Source organism: Agelaius tricolor, unplaced genomic scaffold (genome assembly GCF_023055355.1).
Source record: "Agelaius tricolor isolate 1412-34295 unplaced genomic scaffold, bAgeTri1.0.p SCAF_1, whole genome shotgun sequence".
Classification (NCBI taxonomy): Eukaryota; Metazoa; Chordata; class Aves; order Passeriformes; family Icteridae; genus Agelaius; species Agelaius tricolor.
Window position 1 is genome coordinate 14,169,688 of NW_027269261.1, and position 27,894 is coordinate 14,197,581.

Consider the following 27,894-nt stretch of genomic DNA (forward strand, 5'->3'; position numbering starts at 1 on the left):
CCTCGCCGGCAGTCCCTTCTCTCACGCGGACATGTCGTCGCCGTCGTCCGGAGAGCGGTACGAGGAGGAAGAGGAGGAGGAGGAGGAAGACGGCGCCTACGAGAGCCAGGCCAAGCGGCTGAAGCCCAGCGCCGCTGCCGAGGAAGGCGAGATCGAGTACAGCGGCGCGGAGGAGAGCGAGGGCCGGCGGGACAAGCCCCCCGCATCGCGCGGCGGCGGCGGCGGCAGCTTCTCGGGCGGGGTGAGGGACGCGGGGCTGGCGGGCAGGGGGCGGCTCCCCTCAGGCTGCCGGCGGGGGGAGGGGACCCGTCCTGCCCCGCCCCTACCGCGGGCGAGGGCGCGACCGCCCCCGCCGCTGCTCCCGGGCAGGGGGCTTCCCACGGCCGCGAGGCCTTCCTGGGGTCGGGGCCCTGCGCCCGCTTCCCAGGCATGGAGGCGCTTCCGGCGGGTGGGAGTGGCGGGGGCTCCGGGCCGGGTCCGCGCTGCCCGCCGCCGGTGTGCGCTCGTTCCTCACGGCCCGCGGTCACGGGCCGGGCCGGCAGCCCGAGGGAGGGATGGGGGTGAGGGGTGCGGGTTCGGGGGCTCGCGGATTGCCCCCGTTCCGCGGGCAGCTGGGCGCCTCTCGGGGTATCGCCATTGCAAGTTTAGCGCCGGCCCTGTTGCTGAGCGTAACTATAGAAACACCGGGCGGGGGAGCGGCGGCGGCGGCGGGGGCTGAAACCGCGGCCGAGCGATCCTTTCATCCTCCGTTCTACCTTTGTGTCTGGCACCACACGGCGATAAGGCTGATCTTAAACCTTTGCCTCCTTTTAAAATTAATTTCTAATTCTACTTTCTCCCTCCCCACTGCTATGAGCACGATGGTTCACTTCGGAGTTGTTGTTTGTTTGTTTTCTGTTTTGTTTTTTTTTTTTTTGCTACGTACCTTTTTCTCGTGAATTTGCATCAAGGTAGTCCTTGACCCATAAATTTGAGCTAAGGAGACTTTTCTGTCTACTCTTTGATTCCTTATCTAACTAATTGTCCATCTGATTACAACCATTTTTCTCCTTGATGGCTCTCTCTGTTTCTTACTTGAATAAGCCAAATCAAGAAAACATTGATTTAATGTCAAAGATTGTTTTGTGATTTGTTAAAATGAACTTGCTTATCACTGGGATGAGTTAATGAGGGATCATTTGCTGCTACCATTTCTCTATCAGTTAAATCTACTGATAGAGAAGGTGCCTGCTAAATTTATTGTCGTTGTCTAACCCTCTCCTGCAACCAAGCACTGCGCAGCTGACTCCTGCCCGGGCTGATGGGGGAGGGAATCAAAAGGGTACAAGTGAGGAAAATCCTGCTCTCCTTTCTTCTTCCCCCACTTTATATGCTGAGTGGGATTTTGCAGGGTCTGGGATATCCCTTAGGTCGCTTGGGGTCACTGTCTCAGCTGTGCTCACATGTGGAGCCACAGGAGAAGCAAAGAAAGCCTTGATTCTTACTCAGCACAAAGGAAAACCTCTGTATTATCAACACTGTTTCGAGCATGTATCCAAAATATTGCCCATACTACTATGGAGAAAATTAATTTTGCCCTAGCCCAAAGCAGCACATTATTACAAAAGTTTCCTGATAAACTGTAACAGAATAAATTTCCGGAGAGAAGTGTTTTAACTCTCAAGTTTCTTGTGACAGAGCATCATCTCTGTTGCAGTCAAGACTTAGTAATGTGCTCTGTCTTCAAGGCCAGTGCTGAAAGAAATCCTTACACTTGCTTAAGTTATTTGGAAAGTTTGTCATGTAGGAGAGCTGAACGCCATGCAGTGAGTGTTTCAAGTAGAAAGGAAATTCTGCTTTTACCTTTCCTCTTTTCTGCATCTTTACGAAATCAGCTAGTTCTTACATGTCTCCTTTTCCTTCTTTCTGGGCTCTGGCTCAGAGTGTCTTCATGATGTCTCAATGTCTCAGTTTATTCAAGTTTACCCTTCATGGTAATGACACCATGGAGGATCTGATTTCGCCTTTTGCATCTCGAGTATGGCATGTGCTGAGGCTTGTGAGTAAAGAAACTGAAACGAATGTGCAGCAATTGGAGAACATGAGGGGTTTTCGGCAGCTGGTTGTGGCAGTGGCAGTGTCATTGACAATTTATTGGCAAAACTGTATTCACAGATTCAGTGTTGGAGAGGCAGGAGTTGTCTTGAGGCTGGAGATGGAACTGGTTTCTTAAGCATAAGCTGCAACATCAAATATGAAGATATGAAGATATGGAGATATGAAAAGTGAATGACCAAATGCTTTTGTTAGTAATTTTATGTGAAGCTTTTAATAACAAACTGCCAACTTCTATTAAGTTGAGTTAGTTAATGTGAATTTTCATGTTTTTTTCCTCTCTAACAGATGCAAAAATGTGCAGGAAATTACGTATTGTGTGATGTATCTTACTGATTCCTCTGCAGGGAAATGTTCTCAGCTTATAAAAGTTGTATGTGGTTCAGACATACAAGATGAAGAAGGTAGGCTGAGAGGAGGGAAGAAGTGTCAGTGTCCTGGATTCCTCAGAAGAGAGCAGAATAAGTAGGAGGAACTATAGCGAATGGGGAATTAGGAGGAGAAATGGGAAATGATGGTGAAATGATGATAGGGAGTGGATGATCAGGGTAAACAGTGATATGAGTCTGGCAGCCATATGAGTTGTTGGGTAGGGTTTTTTTTTTCTAATTATTTTTTATTTTATTTTAATTTATTTTTCCCTCACTTATGCACTGAAATATCAGTCAACTGTACACTCATATGGATTATATGCCCTTGTATAAAAGCTCTTTTGTGCTAGGACTCCTCTGGCAGGTTGGTGGGGTCATCCTCCTGGGCTGTATTTATTATTGTGGCAGTTTCCTGTTCTGGGATTGTTGCATTTGGCTGAAGAATCCCTTCATGCCTCTATTTTTTTTTTTGTTTTGTTTTGTGTCTTTTGTTGTTGTGGGGCTTGTTTTGGTTTGATTTTTTGAAAAGGGTACCTAGAAATCTCTATGTGAGATCCGGAGGGAATCCAACATTTATTTTGCTCTTTGATTTTCTGTTTCCCACTTGTGGGGAGACTTCTCATAAGCCAGAGGTGTACCCTTTTCTTCATGGCTCATCTCCAGGCTGAGGAGCCAGGAGAGCCAGGAACAGACCAGGATGTTGACCAGGGAAGGAGCAGGATGTGTTCCTGCAGAAGTATTCAGTGGGAGAGAGTGTGATTTGGAAGAATGACCTTTACAGAAGCACTGTTGAGTGGTGGTGAAGCCCTGTCAGAGGAATCAGAATTGCAGTGTAGCAGAGGGTCAGGACACTGGGATAATGTGGGCTGAGAGCTGTGTTTAAGGGAATTTTGAGGGCCTTTCAGCTCCATTCCCTGTTCCTCCCTTAAATGCTGGTTTTATGGATTAATGTCATATTTGTACCACCTGTAGCATTCACTTCCCTCACTGTCTCTGGCATACTCCTAAGCATTCTTGTGAAGTCAGGAAGATCTGTTATCTTTGTTCTTACAGCTGGGGAAGTGAGATGTGGTGTCTGAATACACAAACAGAGCTATCAGCTGCTGCAAGGTAAAACAGGGATGTGATCTTGCAGCTTCTCAGACACTGTTGAAACCTCCTGGGTGCTAAATGAAAAGCAGCTCTCTTTGCAACTGTGAAAAATGCCAATCACTTGTTTTTAAAATTTTAAAGTTTTATAATAATAAAATGGTTATAAAAATAGCAATATAATTAGAGTAATAATAATTTGGAGAGTTTGGATTAGGACAATATGAGACAACAGAAACAAAGAGTTACAGATGTCCGGGTACCTCTTTCTGGGCAGCACAAGCCGGAAAAAGGACACACGTTAACAGAGGATTAACCCTTAAAAACAACAGCCTGTTTCATATTCATACACCTCATACATGATGCATAAATTCCAATCAAACAGAGGATTCTCTCTGGTCAGTGTCAGCTTCTTCCTCTGAATTCCAACGGCATCTTCAGGACTGAGTGAGGCAGGAAGAAGTTCCCAGTTTCTTCTGATAATGGGGCAATAAATTCTCTTTCTCTGAAAGATTTAGGTGTCCCGTGGCTGCTATCTCAGTGTGAGTTCTTTCTTTAAAAAAAGTATCTTACATAGCATAGTTTCTATTTTAACCTTATGTTATAACCTAAAATTATATTTAACACAGTACTTAAGAAAAGTATTACAGCATAACTTTCTAACACAACACATATAATATTCATTTTAATATTTGCAAAAAGCCAATCATAAAATGCGTATTTTTCACACAACTCAGTTGCTTCGTGTCTAACACAGGCAGTGTGGTAACAGCAGCTAAATGCAATGAGTTCAGATCTTCACCTACGTTATACTGACTTGTCCATTTCTTCAATGAACTCCATCCTAGGAGCTGGTTTTGAGTAAATGTAAATAATTTTCCCTCGTTTGTCCTCCCTCAAAAAAAAAAAATCCAAACTATTACCTTCAGGCTGGTTCTTCTTCCAGTATCTTGGGCTGAATCTCCCGATGGTCTTGTGTTGTGTAGGGTTTTCGTCTGGGATGATGTTTGCTTGATTTTATTTATTTATATTTTTTAAGGATATTGAGATTGTCATGAGCAGAGATGAAAATAGAATAGACTGTTTCAGTTGGAAGGGACTTGGGACAATGATATGGTCCAAATACCTGAGCATTTTAGGTCAAATTCAGAGGTAACAGGAGGGGTGATAGTGCAGGCATTCTTTCTGTAGCAGTTGAAATAGTTGAAAGGACACAGTGGTAGAGAACAAAGAGAAATGATACCTAAACTCCTCATCCAAAACAAAACTAAATTGCCAGGTAACTTTCCAGAGTATGGGTATGATTAATCTTAACCCACTTCTTCTGTGTAGCCCTGCCCCCCATGTCCCTAAACCAACCAACAACAATTAAAAAAGCAAAATCCAGGATATACAAAACCAATAGATTCTTCCACTGCTGTGGAACCTTAACTTAGTCTTGTCTGCTTGGTTCTCCTGAGACACTTCCCCCCACCCACCACCATTTCGGCTGTATCTGTAAAACAAATTTCAGACCAGTTAAGAGGGATGCAGAGAGGGGAGAAAGTTGAGAGTGAATAAGATAATCTAAGTGAGAAACTAAATAAGAGTATATTTAGGTACTTGGCAGAGGGAATATGAAGGAGAAGTGCCATCCTTTTGCAGCGAGGGGAAAAAAGAGAGATGGAGGAGGTAAATAGTGAATGACAAAGAAGCAGATACTCAAAAAAAGGTAGTACAAATTAATAGGGCTAATATGAGTATACTGACTGGAAAGTGTCTGACTGGAGAAAGGATAAAGGACACATTTTTGTGCAAACAGTTGGTGAGAAAATTCTAATCTGGAGTTGATGAGCAAGATAGGCATCATCCTACAGCCCATGATGATTTTCTTCCTTTTTGGAATGGCAAACTGTAATTAGTTGGCAAGAAACCATTGATACGTTTCAAATGTTGTCTAGAGGTATGTAGGTCACAAAAAAATGGATGTTAAAATGCCACAGCCATTCTCTGTTGCAGTCTTAGGTATGTGAAGTCACTTGTTTGTACTTCATCTGCTTGGATATGTCAGTGCTTCCCTTTGTGCCTCAGCTTTGTTTCAGGGTAAGGATTTTTATGCTCCTGGTTTCTTTCTTGAGGGAAACCTTTTCTGTCCTTGTTACTGGTCTTGAGCAGGAAGTCTGTTCCATTATTTATTTAAATTAACTGCGTTTTCTGTCCAGCCTAATGATTCTTCAATGAATCATTGCTGAGGTTTCAAATCCCCTTAAGATATATACATATATATACACATAAATATATGTATATATTAATGGTACAGTTTTAACATTGGCTACTCTGTTCTGGCTTTGGTGGAGTGCAAGTGTGGTGTTGGAGTTTTGCATGGGGCTTTTGTGCTCTGGTGGGAGCTGAGTTACTGAAAGACTCCTTTGTAGGCAGAGAAATACTGGTGGTTGTTAGTCAGTGTGTGAGCAGATGCTTTGATGTAACCTTTGTCTGTGTGCCAGCAGTAGCACATGTAGCTTTCAAGATACAGTAGCTGTGAGATCTCGGTCAGAATCCTGCATTGTTCTTCTCTGGGGAGAAATTCCATCAGCAGTTGGATGAGCTGTGAATGTTCTGACCTTAGCTGTGCACTTTACACTCTGCAGACACATTTGATTTTTCAAGTGGTCTGGTGGTTTTATTTCTCCTCATAGAGGAAATCCAGGGTCATTCTAGATTTGCTTGATACTGCAGCTTTGTAGCTGCAAAATTTGTTTGACAATAATATGTGTGTCTGCCCCTTGTGAAGACTTTTCTTGCACCTGTGTCCCCATCCTTCACCAGTCCATGTGCTCTGTGAATGTTAGTTTGAGGCTTTCTGGCCGATTTGTGCTTGGTTCTTGTGCTGCTGTTCACTGCTGCTGGCTAGAAACTATTTGGAGTAAAGCACATCCCCTCTGATTTGGCCACCTCAGTGGTTTTCTGTGAATAAGAGTGGTTTTGAAATACTCTGTAGGTAAGTCCTTAAGTTCGTAGCAGGTGGCCAAGATACCACTTGTTTGTGTTTGGCATTTTTTTTTGGGGGGGGGGGGGGGGGGTGGGTGGGTTATTTTTCTGTTGTTTGTTTTGGGGGAGTTTTTTGGGGTTTCTTAATTCCATGCTTCTCAAGCTTCTGCTGGCAGGTTTTGGTTCTTTTTAAATCTCTTGCTAAACCTTGCTAAAAAGAATGTCTTCTGTATGGTGTTTTGTGAGAAGAAAATTTGGTTTGGAAAGCCAAACATTACTTTAACGATAACAGAAAGCAAAATTTGTATTTGTTAATTTTCTGCAGAAGTGCAGACACTAGTATATGTTCACATAATTCATGGATAAAGGATTTGAAGATGCAAGTTAAAAGTCTTAATTTTTGAGAAAATTTGCACTATTAGAAAGATTTGTATCTACTAGTACCTCCTAGTAGACAAAAATACAAAGGGATGTGCATAACAAAGAAACATGAACTGAGACTAAACCAGAAGTTTGAGCTGGGAAGGGAAGGGAGAGAGAAATACTCTTCTGAGCATCCATTCTCTGAAAAGCTTGATGTGATTTATAGAGATATTAGTTCAAAAAGGTAGTAAGTAGCTAGTAACTCTTCCTTGTGGTGAGTCTGCTTCAATAAGTAAATCATTGCTTGTATTCACCATGTGATTAGACACACATAATATCGGATGGGATTTCTTTAGTGTATTAAAGGAACCTAAAAGGAAAATGCATCCCCCTAGCACTAACTGGGGTCTTAATATAGTAGCAAGTATGCAAGGCAATGAATAATTGTAGTAATCGTTTTTGATTCTTCTGTAGACTGTAAACAAAGGTGCCTGTTATTTCAACATCTTAGAGTAATAGGGTTTGCAGAAAAAAGTGGTAGTTATTGTTAGTTTTCTCTTGAAGATTTCCTCAGGTGCTTTTTTCAGCTTTGAAAAATGTGTATGTAGGTTAAGAACATACAATCTGAAAATAAAATCTCTCTGTAGTTCTGTTCCTTCTGCAATTGCCTAAGCATTTGCAGTTCAAAGTATTAACCTTTCCTGACTACTTTGATCACTGCTCCTGCTGTACACTGGAGCTGATTGATTCAGGATACAAGGTAACTTATACAAATATCACCAGTGCTGTTCTCCCAGCATTGCCACAGTTCTTATTCAAAGAAATGTGTTGCCATTTAAAATGCTTTCCTACTGCAAACAAATAAAATGTAAGGTAAGCTTAAAATATTACACAGCTGATTGTTCTGATGTGAGGAAGCCTGAAGTGCTGGCTTTTGATTCAAACAGAATGGTCAAATCCTTGATTTAAAAGAAAAATCTGTAATTGTTCAGTGACAACTGTGCATGGAACCACAGGAGTTAAACACACAAGACTCAATTTGTAGTTATCTGGAATGTTTTTTCCTGGCATCTGTAGTTCAAATGGACAGAGAAGAGAGGAATGTCTAACAGTAATAGCAATCATTGTGGTTACTTAATTATTGGAGCTCAATGCTCCTTTGTGCTACAAATGAGAATCTCTCTCATGTTCCAGAAGATGTGCTGCCTGCTTAAGTGAAAAATCAGCAAGACTTGATCTGTTAGATGGGAGCACATTGATGTAGTCACTAAATTTGAGTACATCAACTTCACACTGCTGTTACGAATATGAAATTTGGGTGGGTATTTGCAGTATATTTTAGTGTGCCCTTTATTATCTCTGATCTTTTTTTGACCATCTCTCATTATTGGCTTTTTTTTTTCCCTCTGTGTCCTAGAATATTTAAGGTAAAATTCAGCCTTACTTCAGGGTTTTCATGGAAAGATAAGCTGATTCCAGCCCAAATTCTTCAGCTGCACAGAATTGAACCTGTCTGAAAGTAGCTCTGAAAAATATTTATGGTGGGAACTCTGTGTGCTAATGTATGATGTCTGGATCCATTAATAATAGTCAGTCTTGGGGTGAAAAGAGCCCCATATGTAGAGAAACTGTGAGTTTTTAAAAATGTGTGTTCAGAATTAGAAGGGAGGTTGGGTTTATTTCAACTGTAATCCAGAGCTGGCATTTTCTTGCATTGTGGAGCATTGGAAAAATTCTCAATTTGTGTTCAGTTTACAATGGGGGGATGGCCCTTGTTTGTTCTTGCTTTTTTATTCTCCTAGCCTGTCTCAAAAAAAAAATACCAGCATCAGTAAGCAGAGTGTCAGAAATATTTTAGCTGTTGGAGTTGTCCTAATTTTTTTTTTTAATGCTTCTAATGAATAGGGTGTATGTAAGACCTCCTGCAATTCAATCAGTGTTAAATGACTGCTTTTTTTTTTTTTAATCCAAGAAAAATCCAGTGTGTGCAAACAGATTAATTAAGTCTGAAAAGCTTTTTATTTTAAGTAGACTTCAGCAAGTGAACTTGGCAATCCGTTTGGAAAGGAAAGTTAAATTATTTAACACTTGCTTAGATTGTGCATTTAGATGGCTGCTTCTGGACCCAGTGTAGTGTCTACCAAGTATTTAATTTTAATTAATGATAGGAGTGTTTCTTGCTCTGTGTTGAATTTTAAAATGTCATTTTGTTGCTAGGATGCCGGGGGAAGTCATCACAAAGTCTCTGTTTCTCCTGTCGTCCATGTCCGAGGGCTGTGTGAATCTGTCGTGGAAGCAGATCTCGTGGAAGCTCTTGAGAAGTTTGGAACCATATGGTATGTCTTTGTTAGGAATGGTTTGGAGAAAAACATGTCATAAATGACCATCATGGGGCCTGGGAGTTGTTTTGGGTGAGCAGGAAACCTTAGTGTGATGTTTCCCTCACCAGCTATGTCATGATGATGCCGTTCAAGCGCCAGGCTCTGGTGGAGTTTGAAAACGTGGAGAGTGCAAAGAAATGTGTGACCTTTGCAGCAGATGAGCCTGTGTACATTGCTGGGCAGCAGGCCTTCTTCAACTACTCCACAAGCAAGAGGATCACTCGGCCAGGGAACACTGATGACCCATCTGGTGGGAATAAAGTTCTCCTGTTGTCAATTCAGAATCCTCTCTACCCAATTACAGTGGTATGTTTTGTCTTCTTCTTTTGTTTACTTTTTTTGTATATTCACACAGGTAGCACACATATTCTTAAATAAAGACAATTCAGTCTCATACAGATGTTTTGCACTACATTTGAAGACTTTGGAAGTGAGGATTTTGAAATGTTTAAGTTGCTGCATGCTTCTGGAATACCTCCAAATGTGTTGCCACAACATCAAGATTGTTATTGAGCCTTTAGGCTCTGAGTGGTGTATGTTTAAAGAGCAAGGATTTTTTACAGTAGGGAGGGGTTATTTTACTGCAGTCCTTCTTAAGTATTTCCTTTGCAGAAAGGTGAAACCTTTATCTTCTGCTGATCAGCTCCAGCTTGATGGAATCTTCCTTTCTTTTATTTGGGCCAACATATTTTCCTTTTTAGTATTTCAGGTTGTACCATTTATACAGTTGCATCCTAATTTATTGCCATTTATTAATGGCATGTGTACATGGTTTTTTAAGACACAGGGGCTCTTTGTTGTTGTTGTTATTATTATTTAAGAATTTATGTTTTATCATGCATTAAATGCTTATATTTTTCATTGGAGATTTTATAGTAGATATTAAATTGCACAGAAATATTTCAGGAAAAAAATTAAATTGTGTACTATGATACAAGTATGAGTCACTTTTCTTAGGGATGTAGGATGGTATGGATCAGTCATAGTGTTTGGGGTGTGTGGAACCAAGTAACTTAATGCAAGCATTAAGTTTTATTTAATGTGCTGTATATTATGAGAGCAAATTGACTGCAACTTAGTATTCCTGAAATTACCTCAAGTAGTCAGTTCCAATCGTGCTTTCTGCTTCACTCTCTTGTGAGTATTGGTAGCTTTTTGTCTGTTGATTCATCAGTGAATGATGAATTTTGTTTTTCCTGTCAATTTTCTTTATAGAAAAGCATGCCACGGTATGAGTTGCTTTTTAGTGTTTAAAAACAAACCTGCTCTGAGCTGTGTGAACAAATCCACTGACTGAGTTAAAGTATTCTTTGCGCATGACTGTAATACAAATTTTGGAAACTCTGTTTCATTCACACATTTTAAATTTGCCTTGCATGAGCTGCTCAGTTAAAGGTGGATGCTTGAAGAAACTGGGAGCAGAAGCCTGGTTCTGGGCTAGGAGAATTCCATGGGAATTCTGAGGATGAAGCCTCTGGCACAGTAGCTCCCTTTTAAAAACAAACAACCCACCCCTAACCTCTTCCTTCCCACTGCCCCCAGCTGTTTCTTTAGCATATACAAATGAGTGCTGGGAGCAGGCACATTTCCAGAATTACTGGCAAGCAGCAGAGCTCATTGAAGGCAGCATAGTCACAGCAACTGGGGAGAGCAGCTGTGCCCATAACAGCTAAAAATGTGATGAGAAAAATACAAATTTTGCACTTGTCCAGTGGGTTAAAAACTAGTTAAATTTAAGAATGCCTCAGGCAAAGTCTGCATTATTTAAAAAACTCACCCCCAACAAAAAACAAAAATCAGCAAAACATCATTCCCTCTCAAAAAAAAAAAAACCACAAAGCCCAATACTGCTTCTTCCTCTTCAACACTTTTCTTAAATTTGAACTAGAGTTAGAAAAAAGAGATGAAAAATTGCAACCAGTTTTAAGTGGTAAGTCTGAATATCTGCAGTAAACTGTTGTAAAGTTTTTACGAGCTTTAATTTAAAAACAAGATTGAGTTTTTGGAGAGAAATTGGTCTGTTTAGAGGCCTCTTGTGGCAGAAGCAAAATTGTCCTAAAATTACAATTGTGATCAGCTTGTCTCTCACAGAACATTTTTGGGTTTTTTTGAGGGCTGTAACAGCAAAGGGCAAGAAGGGAAAATTAACTGTAATTAATTCCTAATTGCTTTTCATCCCTATGTGATAGGGGGTGTTGGTGTTTTGAAGAGTTTTGCCCAAGATGTCATGTACAGGTCTTTGAAGTTCAGTTTCCTTGTTTCCTTACCTGTGGGCAGAAGTTTTTCTGAGATTGGTTTATTCAAAGAGACTTTCCCACATTCATGAGGAAGGTGTGATGTACCTTGGAACTGAATTATGAAATTCTAGTGTGTATATAATACAAGTGCTTAAATTCTTAATAAATAGCCCTCGTTACTGTGTCTGGTGAACCACTTGATTGATTTGGTAATACAAAGTAGCTGAATTATGAAACATAATTTTAGAAATCCAGCTGTGTCTGTGACTGCTGGCTAATGACACTGATAGGGTTTTGAGTAGACCTTACGTTTTGAAGGACAATTTTTTTTTTTAATTAAGTGGCTGTGAAGAAATTTTTTGAGGGACAAATTGTGAAGGAAAGTCATATGAAAATTAATGTCACCTGGAGCTGGAAAGTTTCTAGGAATCTTTTCTCCCAAACAGGAGAGATGGTGGGTAGCCTTTTGTGCTGCCAAGAGTGCTGTAAGTGATGTCACAGGTCTAATTTTTTATGGGTTCAGGCTGTGTGGGCTGTGTTTGTTTTAGTTTTAAGAAATCCACATGCCCTCTCTATTCCTTTACCTCCCAATTGCTCCTCTACTCTGAAAAACATAATAATAAATATTATACCTACTTCCTTTGCCACTTCTCCCTCTGGACCCCCAAATAAACCTGAGGATGTACACCAAAATCTCGGAATGATAATTCTGGAGGTATTTGGGTTAGATAAAAAGAAAGGAAGGAGCATAGCACCCACATGCTTCAGGTGGATGAAAACTGTTGAAATGCTCATTTTGATAAGCTAAGTTTACATTTTGAACTATTTCTGGTTACTCCCTGAAAAAGAACATGAGCTCAGCTGCTGGAAACCTACGAAATGTGTTACAACTACAAGTGTCACTTTGTCTCTGCTGTGGTAGAACTACTGCAGGGCAGTGCTTCAAAGGTAGCAGAGCTTGAGACATGGATGCAGTTACTGGGTTTTGACACAGTTGAAGATACTTGTTAAACCAGTATTTGCTTGAGTACTTCTTATGGAAGTCTTTTCCTGGTTTTCAGATTTGATTGCCTGTAGTATGATTGATAAAAATGCCAATCATGAATGTATTAATTGTAGAGGGGGAAATAAGAAATAGAAAGTTAACAAGCCTTTTCTTTGCTCTTTGGCACTTAAATGCCACTGCAGGAGAATGTTCTGTGGACCATAAGTGATTGGAATTTCACATCTGACTAAAATTTTTTCCCTTCTTCCTTAGGATGTTTTGTACACTGTGTGCAACCCTGTTGGGAAAGTTCAGCGCATTGTTATATTCAAGAGAAATGGAATACAAGCCATGGTTGAATATCCTTTTTGAGTGTGATTTTTTTTTTCTGTAGGTTCTTGACTCCAAATTGGTTTAACGTGCAAATGTCAGAAAAATGTGATTTTGCCAAATAATTTCTTAATTTCTGTCTAATATATGGTAACTTCTAATTTTTGTATGTCTATAAGACAAAGTAGTACTTGCCCATACCATCTTTTTAGGAAAATGGCATTGTCAACAGTGGTTGATAACCATGTTTATAGTCCCTCAGGCCTAATAATTACAGACATGACTTACATCATAGATTTGACAACCCCTTATATGCACTTTTCTACACAAAAGTTTCATGGCTTCTGCCTGTGTTGATACTCAAGAAATGGGTAAGGGATTGCAGAGTTGCATTTTGTCTTCTTCAGACTCTTCTAAAATAGTCCCAGTATGTACTGCTTGTCTTGCTATTTTGACTTCATAAAGCAAATGCTAACTTAGGCATCCTTGACCTTGATTCTTGGGCATCATGTGTTGAAGAAATTCCCTGCTCTATTATCCTACTGTTTACTCTATTTGCAGTCTTAAGTCATTCTTGGATTGAATGTTCAGAATTGTGGTGTGTTGCTGTGGTTTGTGAAGTCCAAAGTCTGATATGATTAGGCCTTAATTTATGAAACTGTCAGTCCTCTTCCTAAAGCTTTATTTACATCCATTTTTTAACTGTTATCTGGACAAAATTTGCCAAATTATTTGGCATTATTTTGTGATTTCAGATGCTATCAATGTGATGGCTGTCCTGATGATTTTCCAGGCAAGGGGAACTACCTAATTTATATTAAATAAAACTAATTGCTATTTATCTATGTGGAAAACTTAAACTGTGTGTCCTAACAGACAATAATTTGACTTACTGTATATGTTAAGTTTGTCATAAATGGAATTGTCCCATCAGATGACTTGCACAATTGCGGGTTATTCTTCATCTTGTGAGAGATTAGGGAAGTTTTGGGGAGGGTCCTGGACACACTCAGAAACTACCATCCTTATGTCCTGTGAATTAAATTCTGTAGCATGCCTTTTATTGAAAATGAAACCAGCCAGCAATTGAAAGAAAACTCACAAATGTGAGTGAAGTAATGCAGCAGCAAGGTAAAGTTGGGGGTGGTAAGGAAAGTGAGCTTCAAGACAAGCCTTATCTGAAAAGTTCAAAAATTTGCTCAAATTTAAATGGTACTTGAAGTATGCATTATTTCTCCAGTTCTGGCCAGTGTCAGTTCCTTATAGGTCTGGGAAGTTTAATTTGCCTAATTTTTAAGTTCCCCAGTGAACCTGCGTCACTTTGGGAGAAACTAGGCAGCAGGAATGTGGTAAAACCAAGGCACATACTGTTGTTTCAGACTTTTTCTAAAATGTCACAAAATGATATCAAGACATGGTGCAAAAGGTCTGTTCTGCTGCAAAGTTCAGGCTTTCTGACACCATATGTTATTGAGTATGGGTGAGGTCATGGGTTGTGATGTGCTAAGGCTCAGGCACATTTTTCTGGTAATCACAAAACTAATCTTGGAGTATGAGCAGCATATGAAATAACCTGGGTGTTGGAGCCTGGTACATGCATCTGCCTGTTGTATTTTTTTTAGGCAAGATGAGTATCTGTTCACTCCAAGTCTCTCTTTTAGTTATGTGGGGTTTTTTGGCTAATGAGTTAAAAAGGGTGTACACTTAATCCTTTTTGATGTAAAGTTACTGTGATGAGTCTCTGTGGAGTTCTTGTAGTGTATACACTAGTGAAATACCTGCAGGCTACAAAAGTAAAAAGGCCCTATCAGATAAAAGGGACGTGAATGAGACACCTGGGGAAAAAGATCCTTAACATGATGTGTATGTTTGAATCAGTGTTTTGTGCCCAGAAGGCGAAGGCTGCACTCAATGGAGCAGATATCTATGCAGGATGCTGCACACTAAAAATTGAATATGCAAGGGTAATGCTTGGACCTTCTCTTTTAATTTTACTAAAAAAAAATACATATAGTCAAGGCTTAACCTCTTTCACTTTTACTTTATTTGAACAGCCAACTCGACTTAATGTCATTAGGAACGACAACGATAGTTGGGACTACACTAAGCCATATCTGGGCCGCCGAGGTAGGTTCTGATCCATTCTCACTGTAGCTCTTTGACTGTACTAATGCCAGCCCTTCACACGTGTCAGGCCGTGTGGCAGCAGTCCTTCCAAAGCAGGCCAGTGCTGCTGGAGGCTGTGCCACCGCAGGGAATTAACCCTGAGCCCTAGTGCCCCCTACTGCCGTGTGCTTGAGCCACTTAGTGCAACAAGGAGCCCACACCTCCAAGCACCTTCGCAGTTCTCAAGGACTTGCATTTCTCCAAGCAGCTCTCTCTCTTTGGAGGAGAGGAAACCTGGCACAGACTATTCCTTATAAACTACAAACTTGCACACTGCTTCTCCTTCGAAAGGACTCTTTTCCCCTATGTTGGACAAGGCATTAAGAAGGATAGAGGACTTCAGCAGGCTGACTCTACACTTCATCATGCACCACATCGGCATCAGCAAAAAAACCCCAAACAAACAAAAAAACCCTCTGAAAAACCTCAGACTTGCAGTTCACCTTGTCTGCATACTGCATGCACCACCACCACAAGTTTTTAAAGGAGGACATTTTCAGTACTTCAGATTTGTGTGGGATGAATAACATGATAGACTGTACCCATTCTGTTGAAGTTTGTATGTATGCTGGTTTATTTCCCTTAAAATTACCACTGAAAAATCGAGAACCTACAACATTAAGAACCTTTTGTTGATATCATTGACGTTGTAATCTTTTTATTACTTGCTGTATATGAGAGTTGCATTCAGACTTAACAGTGTAAATATTGTTTAGTAGTAGGGAAATTCAATCCTTTTATGCAGATAATTGGAACTGAGCAGTGCAATGCCAATAAGTCCCCTCAGCTATACTTAAGTAATAAAATAGGGAAATTCATAATTGGTACAGGCATACTGTCTCTTGAGTACTCAGCTGTAAAATTCTCAGGGCTTAACTCATGTCAGTGGAAACTATGATTATATATGTACAGTCAAACTGCTGTCTAGCCTAACTCCTGTTAAGTGTTTATTTAAAAATAACCAAAAATCTGTAACTACTGAGTGCAGTGTTCAGTAACCTATGTACAATAACATGTTCAATGTAAAGTTAGAAAAGTGAAGACAATGTGACCAAGATAGAATATCTACTTATCAAAGGCTACATGAAAACCAGGGCTTTGGCTGTCTCAAGAGATTTGCACTTTCAGAGTAATTCTGCAGAGACACTGGGCTTGTGAAACTGTTGTACAACTAAAAACTTAGGGCTTGGCTTTTCAAAATGAAGTTCTTGTAAAAAGTTAACAAGGGACCTACAGTATTGGTTGCAGCTTCTAGATTATGACTATTTGTATTGGGATTCAATTTTTTTTCTCAAATTTTTGAGTCAAAGAAAATGGATTCTGAAGAAATCCAAGGGCAAGAAAAAAAAATCTAAGGGTATGATTTTGAAAAATTGAAAGGATTAATTTTACCCTTGTATCCTTTGATAATTGCAGTGTTTGGAGGCTGACTTGTAACACTGTGCATCTAAATGCATTATGTAATTGGCCTGCAGATAGGTATGACTGTATGAACTGAAATGTCCCCAAACTTGAGCAAACAGTGGAAAATGAAAAACTTAGGATAGGTGTGGCTTGTTCTTTTCAAGAACTCTGCTCTTTTGTTTTTCTTTTATTACTGTCTCTATTCTCTATACATAAGCACCCTACTACACATAAGAGGAAAAAATTAGACTTGTATTTTATATATATATCTATCTCAATCATTACATATTGTATGTAGTATGATTTTTCATTTACTATGATCCACATCCATTTATGTGGACAATGGGAATACAAATTGTTGAATGAACAGTAAAATGTACTTGACAAAACAGGCATCTAGAGCAGTTTTGCTCATAAAGTAATCCAGGAGTTGGGGTTTTCTTTGAAAGAGTTTATGTATTTGTCCTTCAACTCACTCTTGCAACAGCACTATTTGGGTTTTGGACATAGTGTGACCTGAGCTGTAGGGCTCTCACTGCAGCAAAGATCTTATCCCAAGGGAATTTCATTCCAAGGACAGATATGCCAATAAATCCTTTCAGAATTTCACACCTGCCCTTCAAATGTTAGGAAGGAAATGCATTTTACTAATGATTTCTTTTAAGAACTGTTTTTAATTCTTTATGGTAATAAATTGCCCATAATCTTTCTCCACTAAAGTAAATTTCCTAACAAGTGCCTGCTGCTATGAACACATATTGCATTAGATTAATGAAATAAACCCACCTGACTTAGTATTCTACTGGTCTTTAGCCAGAAATCTCTAACTGGCATTTGGAGCATTTCTTTTGGTGCTAATACCAGCTTGCTCAGTGACTCAAGGACCTGGCGTAAAAACAAAACTAAAAATCAAGGAAACCAAGCTTAAAGGAGATCATAAAGAACCTTTCCTTTCAGAATTATTTTTAACACAGGTTGGTTCTTGTGTTTCAGTGCTTGTTTACACAAGTATTTGTACTGGCACAATCCAGGGGCTTTGTTCAAGGAAGGAATAAGCATGGGGCAAGGAGAGACTTGCACCACCATGAGGAGGAAATATTTGTCAAACTTTTCTCACAGAATTCTTTATTTGAAGAATGTGATTCTTGACTGTATTTTACTGTGGGCAGTTTCAAAGCATTTAGTTCCACAGATTGGAATTACAAAACTGATTTTTCTGAAAGATAATTAGTGGATACAGTTTAAATGCTCAGAATACTTGATCTGACTGCTATTTGCTTTTTAGAGCCAAGAACCAGAGCTGTTACCCTGAAAAGCGAGTGGAAAAGTAAACTTGACAACAGTAATCTTTCTTCTATAGATTTGAAAGTATTCAGGACTGCTCTCTCCAGATTTTATTGCCAAAGTAAATATCTGACTTGGAACCTGGCCTTGAAATCCTGAGCAGAAAGGGCCACATGTGTTTTCATCTACCACTGTTGTGTAATCAAATAGTTCCTGTTTTTGGGGAAAATACCTCCAACTGCATTGGGCTGGAGTTACTCTTTTCAGCAGTCATATTCAAATTTCCTGAGAATTGTTGTAAACTGATAAATGCCTTGCCCCATCTTTTCAATGTGGCTTTTTTTTTTTTTTTTAATTGTAAGAAAAGAATTGTTGCTTACCATAAAGAAATCTGGTAGTTTAGATTTTTTATTTTGTTATGCAGCATGGATCTGATTGGAAAATACAGCTTTGGCTGTGAGGCATTGCTTCCCTCCATTAATGTAGACCCCTTGCTTAACTTTATATCCTAGAGAACTGGGTTTTCTTAAAGGATTGACTGTTGTGTAAGTGCATTACTCAGTGATGCTTTCCCTCAGTTGAACTGTTATGTGCTGCTGGTAATGCCACAATGTACAATCCTTTCAGCACGCCCATACATCAGTAGGTGTTCTGTAAATATATATGTACACATATGTAATGCTCTCTGTTTACTGATTATGAAACCATGTAATACAGGTTGTTGTTGGCTTATGCTGAAACTTCTTGAAAGAAGCCCACTTTGAAAATGTGTTGCTGTTGAAGCTAATATTATGATTCAGGTACTGTCTTTCAAAAGTACTGCATTTCAAATTTGTTTTAAGAGACACATGGGTAAATCCTGCTGTATGGTGTTTTCTATACTAATGTGTGATGTCTGTTTAGGAGAACTATTGGGTATCTCCATAAACTTTAAATGTCTGCATCTCCTCATTGGCCACTGCCCCCCAATCAACTTAAGTGCAATTTGTTATACAGATGGCAGTCTTTTAATTTTGATGTCCCAGGGCTACAGCTTGTATTTTTAGACATAGAGTGAATGAGAAATCGTTTATAAAATTAACAAGGACTCAAATTACTTTTTCACTTCTTAACTAGAAGCTTTGTGTCTTAACTGGAGAAATCAAGTGCCTGGTTGTGCATACTAAACTGATTTCTTTCCCTTCCCACGTTAGACAGAGGGAAGGGCCGGCAGAGACAAGCTATTTTGGGAGAGCACCCATCATCCTTTAGACATGATGGCTATGGTAAGTAACATGGGGTGACAGCTGGTTATGATTTCTTACATGCTCTGTGGAATTCTAAATATTTAATCAATGCTTGGCTGTGGTTCCCTTCAGCATGAGCAGTTCTGCAGTCTGCATACCTGCAGTGCTGTCAGTCTGCCTACTGAAACACTGCTGGTTCAGTGAAATCCATATGCACTCATTGCCTCACCTCTTCCTGTCACCCAAAGCATTCAGTTCCACAGGTTTATTCCTTGGAAGAAAGTTTCCTTTCAGTTGCCATCACCGTGGCAATGGGTAGAAAATGATATCTGGATTGGGAAAGCAGTTTTCTTCTAGAAAATGGCAACATAGTGTGATCAGTGCTTTGGTACAACAGAGAGCTCTGATGTTTTTGCATGCAAAGCTATGAATTGTTGGCATCTGCACCTAATTTAGGTGATTCAGAAAAGGTACAGCTATGTGACTCTAGAGGAATGATGTTTTGGAATCAGTGCTTTAAGGTACTGTGTTTGTTACCACTACTCTGTAAGGCAAGACCTGCTGTCACTTACATGTGCTGAGCCAAGACCTCAGGATGGAGAAACAAATGTCCCCACTCACATGTGACTTCTCTAGTTAGTTACTTTCAGCTGTCAGGTGCAATGTGATTTGTCTTGCCTCTTTCTTTGCAAAGGTATTTATGATATTTTACAATCTAGGTTGATATCCTACCTACTCCTTCCAAAGGTTCTTCAAATCTCCAGCATTTCCAAGTCCCACCTTGATTCAGTGGAGTTCTTTTTTCATTCTTCTGATACATCCTTCTACCTTAAGTAATGTGTCCATCTCCTCCTATACCACTCTTTCCCTGTCATTACTGCTTTTTGCTGGAAAAAAAAAAAGACGAAAGCTTCCTTTTATACTTGGCTTATGTGAGTTTCACATTATTTTTGTCTCAGAAAAACAGGGATCCTCTCCTTGGTCTGTAATACTTACGTTTTCTATGAACAGAGGTATTGCTTACTAGTAGTGTCTCATCACTAAAAGGAAAAAAAAAAAAGAAATTACCTATTTCAGTGAAACTTGTCACTTTATCTATAGTGGAAAATAGGACCACTTCATTTTGCATTAGTGTGGAGGTTTAAGTATTCCTGTTTCTTCCAAATGAGCATTTTGTATAAAGACAGGCTTCTGACTTAATCTCATGTCTCTGGGAAAAAGAGCTGTGTCATCTCCTGACCTTTGTCTCGCTCCTTTTGGTTTGTTATCCTGACTTTGTAATATTCTTTCTTGGTGCCATGTAGCTCTGTAACTAGATGGGAATATTTCTGAATGTTGATTTTTAATTATTTCCTCTTATACGTTTATGTTCAAATATTTTGCACACTGCAGGGAAGATAATGATTTTTGTAATTACTGGAATATCTTTTTTCAGCATTTGCTGTAACCTTCTACCCCTCCTTTAAATATACATTATGTATGTGGGCTTTGATGCATGATTAAGTAGTGAAAATGATTGCAAACAACATAAAAACATGGTCTCTCATCTCCTTAGGCTCCCATGGTCCTTTGTTGCCCTTGCCAAGCCGGTACCGAATGGGATCTCGGGACACTCCCGAACTCGTTGCTTACCCATTGCCACAGGCATCCTCCTCTTACATGCACGGTGGAAATCCTTCTGGGTCAGTTGTCATGGTTAGTGGGTTGCATCAGCTCAAGATGAACTGCTCAAGGGTATTCAACCTGTTCTGCTTGTATGGAAACATTGAGAAGGTAAAGGCATAATTGATTAGAAACTTGGAAACTGCTATAGTTCTTTCAAATGCTTTGGAAAAAGCATGCCTGAGGTTGTCTAAAAATAAAATGTTCTATAAAACTATTGGTTGAGTTCTTTGTTGCAATGTATATATATTTTTTTTTTACCTTATCTGTCTTAGGTGAAATTTATGAAGACTATTCCGGGCACAGCGCTGGTTGAAATGGGTGATGAATATGCTGTAGAAAGAGCGGTCACACATCTCAATAATGTCAAGTTATTTGGAAAGAGACTCAATGTCTGGTAAATATGTTTTATCAGATTAATAGTCCACCAGTGGGCAGATGGAATGAGGTTTCAAAGGGACAATATCACACTACTCTGTTATCATTGTTGGAGTTATGATTTCCAATTTGCGACTGTTTATTTTGGCTTTCAGCTGAAGGAGGGTGAATTTAGGTCAGATGTTAGGAAGAAATTCTTTACTGTGAGGGTGGTGAGGCACTGACACAGATTGTCCAGAGAAGCTGAGGATGCACAATCCCTGGAAGTGCTCAAGGCCAAGTTGGAGGGGGATTTGATCAACCTGGTCTAGTAGAAGCTGTTCCTGCTCATGGCAGGGGGGTTGGAAGGAGTTCGTCTTTAGGGTCCCTTTCAACCCCAGCCACTCTAAAATTTATTACTATTTAAAATTTTATTTATTTACATTCATGAAGCATATTGTCATTACATGGATTGGCCACTGATAAACTGTATTCCCTAATGTGTCTTACCCATTCTTTCTGCATTTTTTAAGGAAGGTGTCAAATCCAACCCATCATGTTCTTACTTTATTTATTTCAAATTATTATAAAGAAGCATCAGGTCTTTTCTAGTTAGATAATAGCCTGCAAAGTATGATAGCCCTAATTATTTAAGAAATTTTATCCTTAAATTCCAGTGTTTCCAAGCAGCACTCAGTAGTTCCAAGCCAGATATTTGAACTGGAGGATGGCACGAGTAGTTACAAGGATTTTGCCATGAGTAAGAACAATCGCTTCACCAGTGCTGGCCAAGCATCCAAGAACATCATCCAGCCACCCTCCTGTGTGCTGCATTATTACAATGTTCCCCTGTGTGTGACTGAGGAAACATTTGTAAAGGTAAGCACTTGGAGTGACTGACATGCAGTGCTTGCTGGGCCCTGTCCTGGTTTTTCCTGGTGCTGCTTTTAAAAACAAGTAACTGGGAGGCTTGTAGCAGAGCCACTGGAAGAGAGCTGTTCCTTAAAATATATTTATAGCCCATCTGGATATGTTTACAATTCTGGAGTTACTGTCTCAATTTTACTTATTTATATTTTTTTAATGTGAGAAACAAAATCTTGAAAATATAGTTGAGGAGCTTAATTTGGGGGTTTTTTGGAGGAAAGGGAAAAGACACAAAGCCAAATACATGAAAGTTAGGACTACAACTCACAAAGGATTTACTGACTGCCTGTAATGACTGCTAGGATGTTTTGGAATGGAGACAAGCATGCACCTGGGACCCTTGGCACAGTTGTATCCTAAAGGAACTCTGGATGCTTAAAACATGCAATACTGGGCCTCTTTAAGTGGAGGCAGTGGCAAGATTGCTGACAGTTGAGTGAGTTCTTTTTCAGTTCCATAAAATATGTTTTTCCAACTCTATCTGAAAGTGAACTCTGGTTCCCAAGTGGTGTCCTTGTATGAACAACTTCAGAGCTACTATATTGGAGTAGGAGTGCCAAAAAGGAGACCTTGTTATTATATTAATATGCTTTTGGAGATAGCAGTGATATCACAGATACAGTGGCCTTGTTTTACATACTACAGAATGGTATTCTAAAGAGTTACCAATCGAAACATATTTTTTTAATGATTTGCTGTAAATTCTTGCAAACTCTCTTAAAAAGTCAGAATCTTCCTTTTTGTGTGTCTCTTCCAGGAACTTGGAATTTTTGCTAATTTGTTTATGTGCAGTTTTGCTGGAGTTTTATATCTTATTTTGTTTTTGTGACAGTTATGTGAGGATCATGAAGTTCTCAGCTTTATTAAATACAAAGTGTTTGACCCAAAACGTAAGTAAAATTTGACCTGTTTGGGAAGTGCCTTGATTCCAGTTTTGATCTGAGTATCCACTGTCTAACATTGCTGATGCCCTCCTTTCCGTTTTTTTTTCTCATTTTGACAGCTTCTGCCAAAACACTGTCTGGTCTGTTGGAATGGGAATGTAAGACAGATGCAGTGGAAGCTCTCACTGTACTTAATCACTACCAGATAAGAGTCCCAAGTAAGTAAATTTTCCTGATCTTACTGCTGGAAGTTTTTTTTCTGTGGAGAAGGAGTTGAGGGTTCTGGTAGCCAGGACAATGATCAGAGGGCTGGAGCACCTCTCCTGTGAGGAAAGGCTGAGAGAGCTGAGGTTGTTCAGCTTGGAGAAGAGAAGGCTCCAGGATGACCTTATAGTGGCCTTTCAGTGCTTTAAAAGTGGGCCTGTAAAAAGAGGGAGAGTGACTTTTGACATGGCCAAGTAGTGATAGGAGAAGGGGTAAGGGTTTTAAACTCAGAGAGATTTAGGTTTTAGATGTTAGGAAGATTTTCCTGACTGTGAGGCTGGTGAGGCACTGGCACAGGTTGTCCAGAGAAGCTGTGGATGCCCCGTCCCTTGAAGTGTTCAAGGCCAGGCTGGATGGGGCTCTGAGCAACCTGGTCTAGTGTGTGGCATCCCTGCCCAAGGCAGGAGGTTCGAATGGGATGATCCAATGAGATGATCCCTTCCAACCAAACCCTTCTGTGATTCTTTCACAATAAATACAGAGAAATCTGCAATCTCTTGAACAGAGGATTCTTTAAGTTACTCAGCTCATTGCTCTCAATTTACTGCTCCTGTAGCACGTTCCCTTTGAAGCCAGAAATTGTGAAGCCAAGCTGAATTTAGGTCCAAACTAGCAAGAATAGAGTGGGGTGAGTTCACCTGCTAAACAAGTACACAACAGGCCAGATTTGCACTGAACAATTAAGGTAGTTTACTGAATTAAATGGAATCTTTCCAAGTGTTCCCAGACATAATATTGAATCCAGGCCAGTGTCTAATATTATTTTAAATTACCTCCTCCTAACTGTTATGAATTTGTCTCCCTGTGAAATGTTAACAGGTTAAATCTTTTCTATTCCCCCACACCTTTGGTCCACCTTCTTAATAATGGACCTTAGGGGCAGGATATTTTTGAGGATAGTATGGATAACACACTGTTCACAATTTCAGTTTTATCTCAGTTTGGAGAGTTGGTAGCAGCAGAAAAGCTTTCTCTTTCAATGTGAAAAAGGCAAACCCCAGAGGATGTGTGAGTGTGCAACACACAGAACTGGTGAACGTGCCAGGGTATGGAAGGTGGATCAGCAGGAGAGCTGTGCCCATGGTGTGTTCTGTGTTTTCTCCTCACAGATGGCTCCAACCCTTACACCTTGAAGCTTTGCTTCTCTACTTCATCCCATTTATAGAGAAGAGGACAGCATGTTAAGAGCTACGTTCACCTGGATTTGCAAGTTAAAAACTACACTTCGTTCACAAAGCTCTAAAGTGGTTGTTCTAATGTTGCCTTGTTTCAACTTAATTCTAATATCTTTTATCTTGTTTTATAATAAATGGATGTTCCTTCATAAATACAAACCAGATTTTTTTTTATTTTTGCCTCTGAGAAGTACATGTTGTAAGCTTACTACAAAGTTTGTATTTTGTTAGTGTAGTATCTTCAAATGTCTAAAGAAGCACCAGTAGGATAAACAAGATTGTTTCTTTTCAAAAAATGAAATATATTTGCATTTTCAAAATGTTAAAGATTAGCAAGTATTTTTCCATTTGTAGTCTTAATTGGCAGATAGAACTATTCTAGCAGAATTTTAAATGTAGAACTTGTTTTTCAGTATGTTAAGTAGTGAAGTATGTTGCAATACTAAAAAGGAGCTTGTATTTATAAAATGCTTTGATTGGGTTAATGTTGCACATACTGAACTTTTAGTAGTACAGACTTGATTTATAGTTTCAAACAGAGCTAACGTAGAAAATTATTAAGTATGTACACGTGTATGGTATGAATTCATACTTATTTAAAGTGGTTTTGGTTTTTTTTTTTTTTTTAATCCTATTTTCCATTTGCATTAGCATGATGCCATCTACAGCTAGTCCCACCGTAGGGGCCTTTTAAAGATTAAAATTGCAAGCCTGTATCAATGTGTTCATCCTCATTTTCCATGATTTAAACTTAAATCTTTGGTGTTTAACATATCCTTCTGACTCTGTTTTTAAAGCAGTGGTTATGACATACTAAATGGTAAAAGTCATGGGGGAGGTGACAACATGGATCACAATAGAAAACAAGGTGGTAAAAATATTTAAACAAAAAGAAAACCCCCACCATATCCTTTCATACCTGGACAGTTTATTCAACGCTTTCTTCTGTCTGATTTACCTTAACCATTTATTATGACCATGAAAGAATTCATTGAGTGAATAGTCTTGGCTTGTCTGTAGCTTAAGATGAGGTAATCTCAGAGGGATTCAGGTAAAGTAACTGACTCTGTGATGTGAAATTAATGAGGTGAGAAATCTTTCACTTTGAAGAAGATGATTTGTTCTGTCCCAGTACTTTGAAACCTCTCTTCTGGAACTGGAGTTGTCTTGTTTGGGCTAAGCCCCCAGAAAGAGGAATCCAAGCAGTGGAGTCTGGGAGCTGTTGTCCTAGGCTCTGTGTGTGTTCTCCTTTCTGAATTTGCAGTGGATTGCTGAGGGCTTCTTTCAGGTCTGTTCTTAGTCATTGCAGAGAAGTTACTTTATCAGCTATTTTATGCTTTCTCCTACAAGTTCTTTGTTCTGTCTTTATGGATTTATCTATATCCATCCTTTATGCAAGATGATTTGTGCAGAGTGCTTGTCCTTGAGAGGTTATGTTGTAGGATGTTTACAGGCTGTGAGCATTGCACATCTTTCAATAGACTGGATTTTCCCCATTCTTAATTTCAAGGAAATATTCCTTATCATACAAGGGAAAATATCAGATGTCTTTCAGGTTTTCTCATCAACACTGATTGATTTTTTCCCTGTGTTACCTCCATGTTGTTCATGCTTCAGGTAACGAGTGTTTTAGGTATTCCCATCGGGCTTTTCATATGTCTGAACTGGGAACTGAAAACCAGCTGCTCTTTGGCAGGTCTTTCCAGCACAGGGTTTGGAATAATCCCAGCCTCCTGTCTGTGAGGTAGCAATGAGACTTTCATTTTAGGGGCACTGCTGAGACTCTTTCAGCCTCAGTGCTCGTTCCCCAGAAATTGCTTCCAGACAGCTCCAGCGCAGAATCCACGTGCCATATCTTGCTGCTGGTGAAATGCTCTCTGCTGCTTAGTGTTTAACTGTAAAAGATCTCTCCTAATCTCTCATTTCTCTTTTATCACTTTGAATGTTTTGTGGAACCCTGTTTCTTCTGTCACAATTTCCATTGCTGGTTGTGTTAATGTAGTTCCAGAAGTCGTTTGTAGTTGAGCATTAAAAGCAGTCTGTTTTCAAATTGCAGTGTGGGATGAGTGATCCTTAAAACATTCAGGTTTCATGAAACAAAAAAAGAAAAAGAAATGCACTTTATTGTTTTGGTTTCCTCAGAGGATCACAGCATTCAGTGCCTAAGATGTTCAGGTGAAAGGCATCTTTCCTGTGTCTTCCCAGATCAAATGGAGCATGGTTCTGGGGGCATCACAGAGGACTTGATAGCAGCTGGAAGGCCCACATGCAAAATGAGTAGCCTGTGACATGTAAGGCAGAAAAGAGAGGAGAGTGAAGAATTGTGCAAGCTTCTTTCTCCACAAAGTAATCATCTTATTCATGTCTTCATGAGAACAGGACAGATTTTTTTGTTGGTGTTTTGCTGTTAAAAGAAAATAATGTTTTCTCTTGGGCCTACAAGAGTGGATGCTTGTCCTCAGGAAGGAATGAGGTTGTTCTTCCACATATGAGATCTGTGTTCACCTTTAATCTTGCTCTTTAGACCAGAGCCCAAACAGTGGGGCAGGTGAGGAATCAGTTGCTCCATAGGGAATGAAGTTTCTCTCATTTGGCAGTGGTATTACCATACTTGTTAGATTGAAATTAAACTTTCAAGGTCTCTTAATGCAGGGTTTTTTTCCTGTCTCTTTTGCCTAAGTCACACAAGCAAAACATTGAACATTGCTATGCACGTTCCCTGCTTGGAAGCAGCTGTCATTCACAATGTAATATCTTCATGTCTGTCCCACTGTTTGTTTTGTTGGGTTTTGTTTTTTGACAATGTTTGGTTTGTTTTTCCAATTGATCATCTTTCATTGGGGGTAAAGATGTGTTCAGGTAGAGATACATTCCTCTTCTCATCATACTCTAATTCTTGTTTATATTTATTTTTCCTTATATGCAAGAAACATAAAGAGTTGTTTTTGACTTTCTATACCACCACAGCAAGATAGAGTGTATTGCTAGGGTGATGAAAGAGAAGAGTTAAAAGAAAACGTGGAGGTCGTGTTTGGGTGTCCTGCTTTGTGAAAGGAATGATACAACTGGATGTGGTGTCACTAAGTCTGTCTTCTAGAAAGGGATAATGTTTGAGGCAAGCTGGCTTGTTACTGGCTGAAACCCTTTTGTTGTAATTAAATGCAACTTGCTCCTTTTCCTGCTGTGTGTTTTCTTGTGAACAGCTCTTGAACTTGTTTGAATGTGCTGGTGGCTTAGCAGGAGATATTCAGTCTCTTCTGTTCAATAATGCATCAAGGTCTGGGAACATGAACACTTTTTGCTTAATTATTTTTTTCATCTCAGGGATGTGTTTAAACATATTTGGGATTCTTTTGTGTGTTCCTTTTTTTTTGAAAATACCTGGCATTTCCACATCTGTAGCTACATGTGGGTTTTTTAGCCATTCCAGGGTTTTGTGTCTATTTTTTGTCAAACCAGTTAGAGAGAAGTATGCTGCATGCCTGATTTGTTGTGAAATTCAAATATCTCCTCAGTTGCACCATTAATATTGACACTTGTGGGGAGAGGTGATCAGATGTGCTTGCTCCTGTGATAATGTGATGTTTCTAGGCTGCCATTTGGTTTCCTTAAAACCAGAGTCAGATAAAAATAACCTGAACCAAATAGGTGTTCAGGCTTTTTGGGATGATGAGGCCCCCAAGTTCTACTGCTAAAGCATCTGATTTGATAAAGGGTCAATCCAT

General features: G+C 39.6%; 1 protein-coding gene across 1 annotated transcript; it reads left to right on the forward strand.

Moving 5' to 3' along the window:
* The first annotated feature begins 31 nt into the window (after nucleotides 1-31).
* On the forward strand, nucleotides 32-27,345 carry HNRNPLL (heterogeneous nuclear ribonucleoprotein L like). The gene is made up of 13 exons (XM_071423825.1): nucleotides 32-241; nucleotides 9,105-9,223; nucleotides 9,337-9,574; nucleotides 12,764-12,849; nucleotides 14,688-14,784; nucleotides 14,875-14,947; nucleotides 18,868-18,939; nucleotides 20,456-20,673; nucleotides 20,838-20,959; nucleotides 21,597-21,798; nucleotides 22,679-22,736; nucleotides 22,850-22,948; nucleotides 24,104-27,345. Exons 1-13 carry the CDS (start codon nucleotides 32-34, stop codon nucleotides 24,157-24,159), a joined length of 1,650 nt encoding a protein of 549 aa, XP_071279926.1. The 3' UTR covers nucleotides 24,160-27,345.
* The last annotated feature ends 549 nt before the right edge of the window (nucleotides 27,346-27,894 follow it).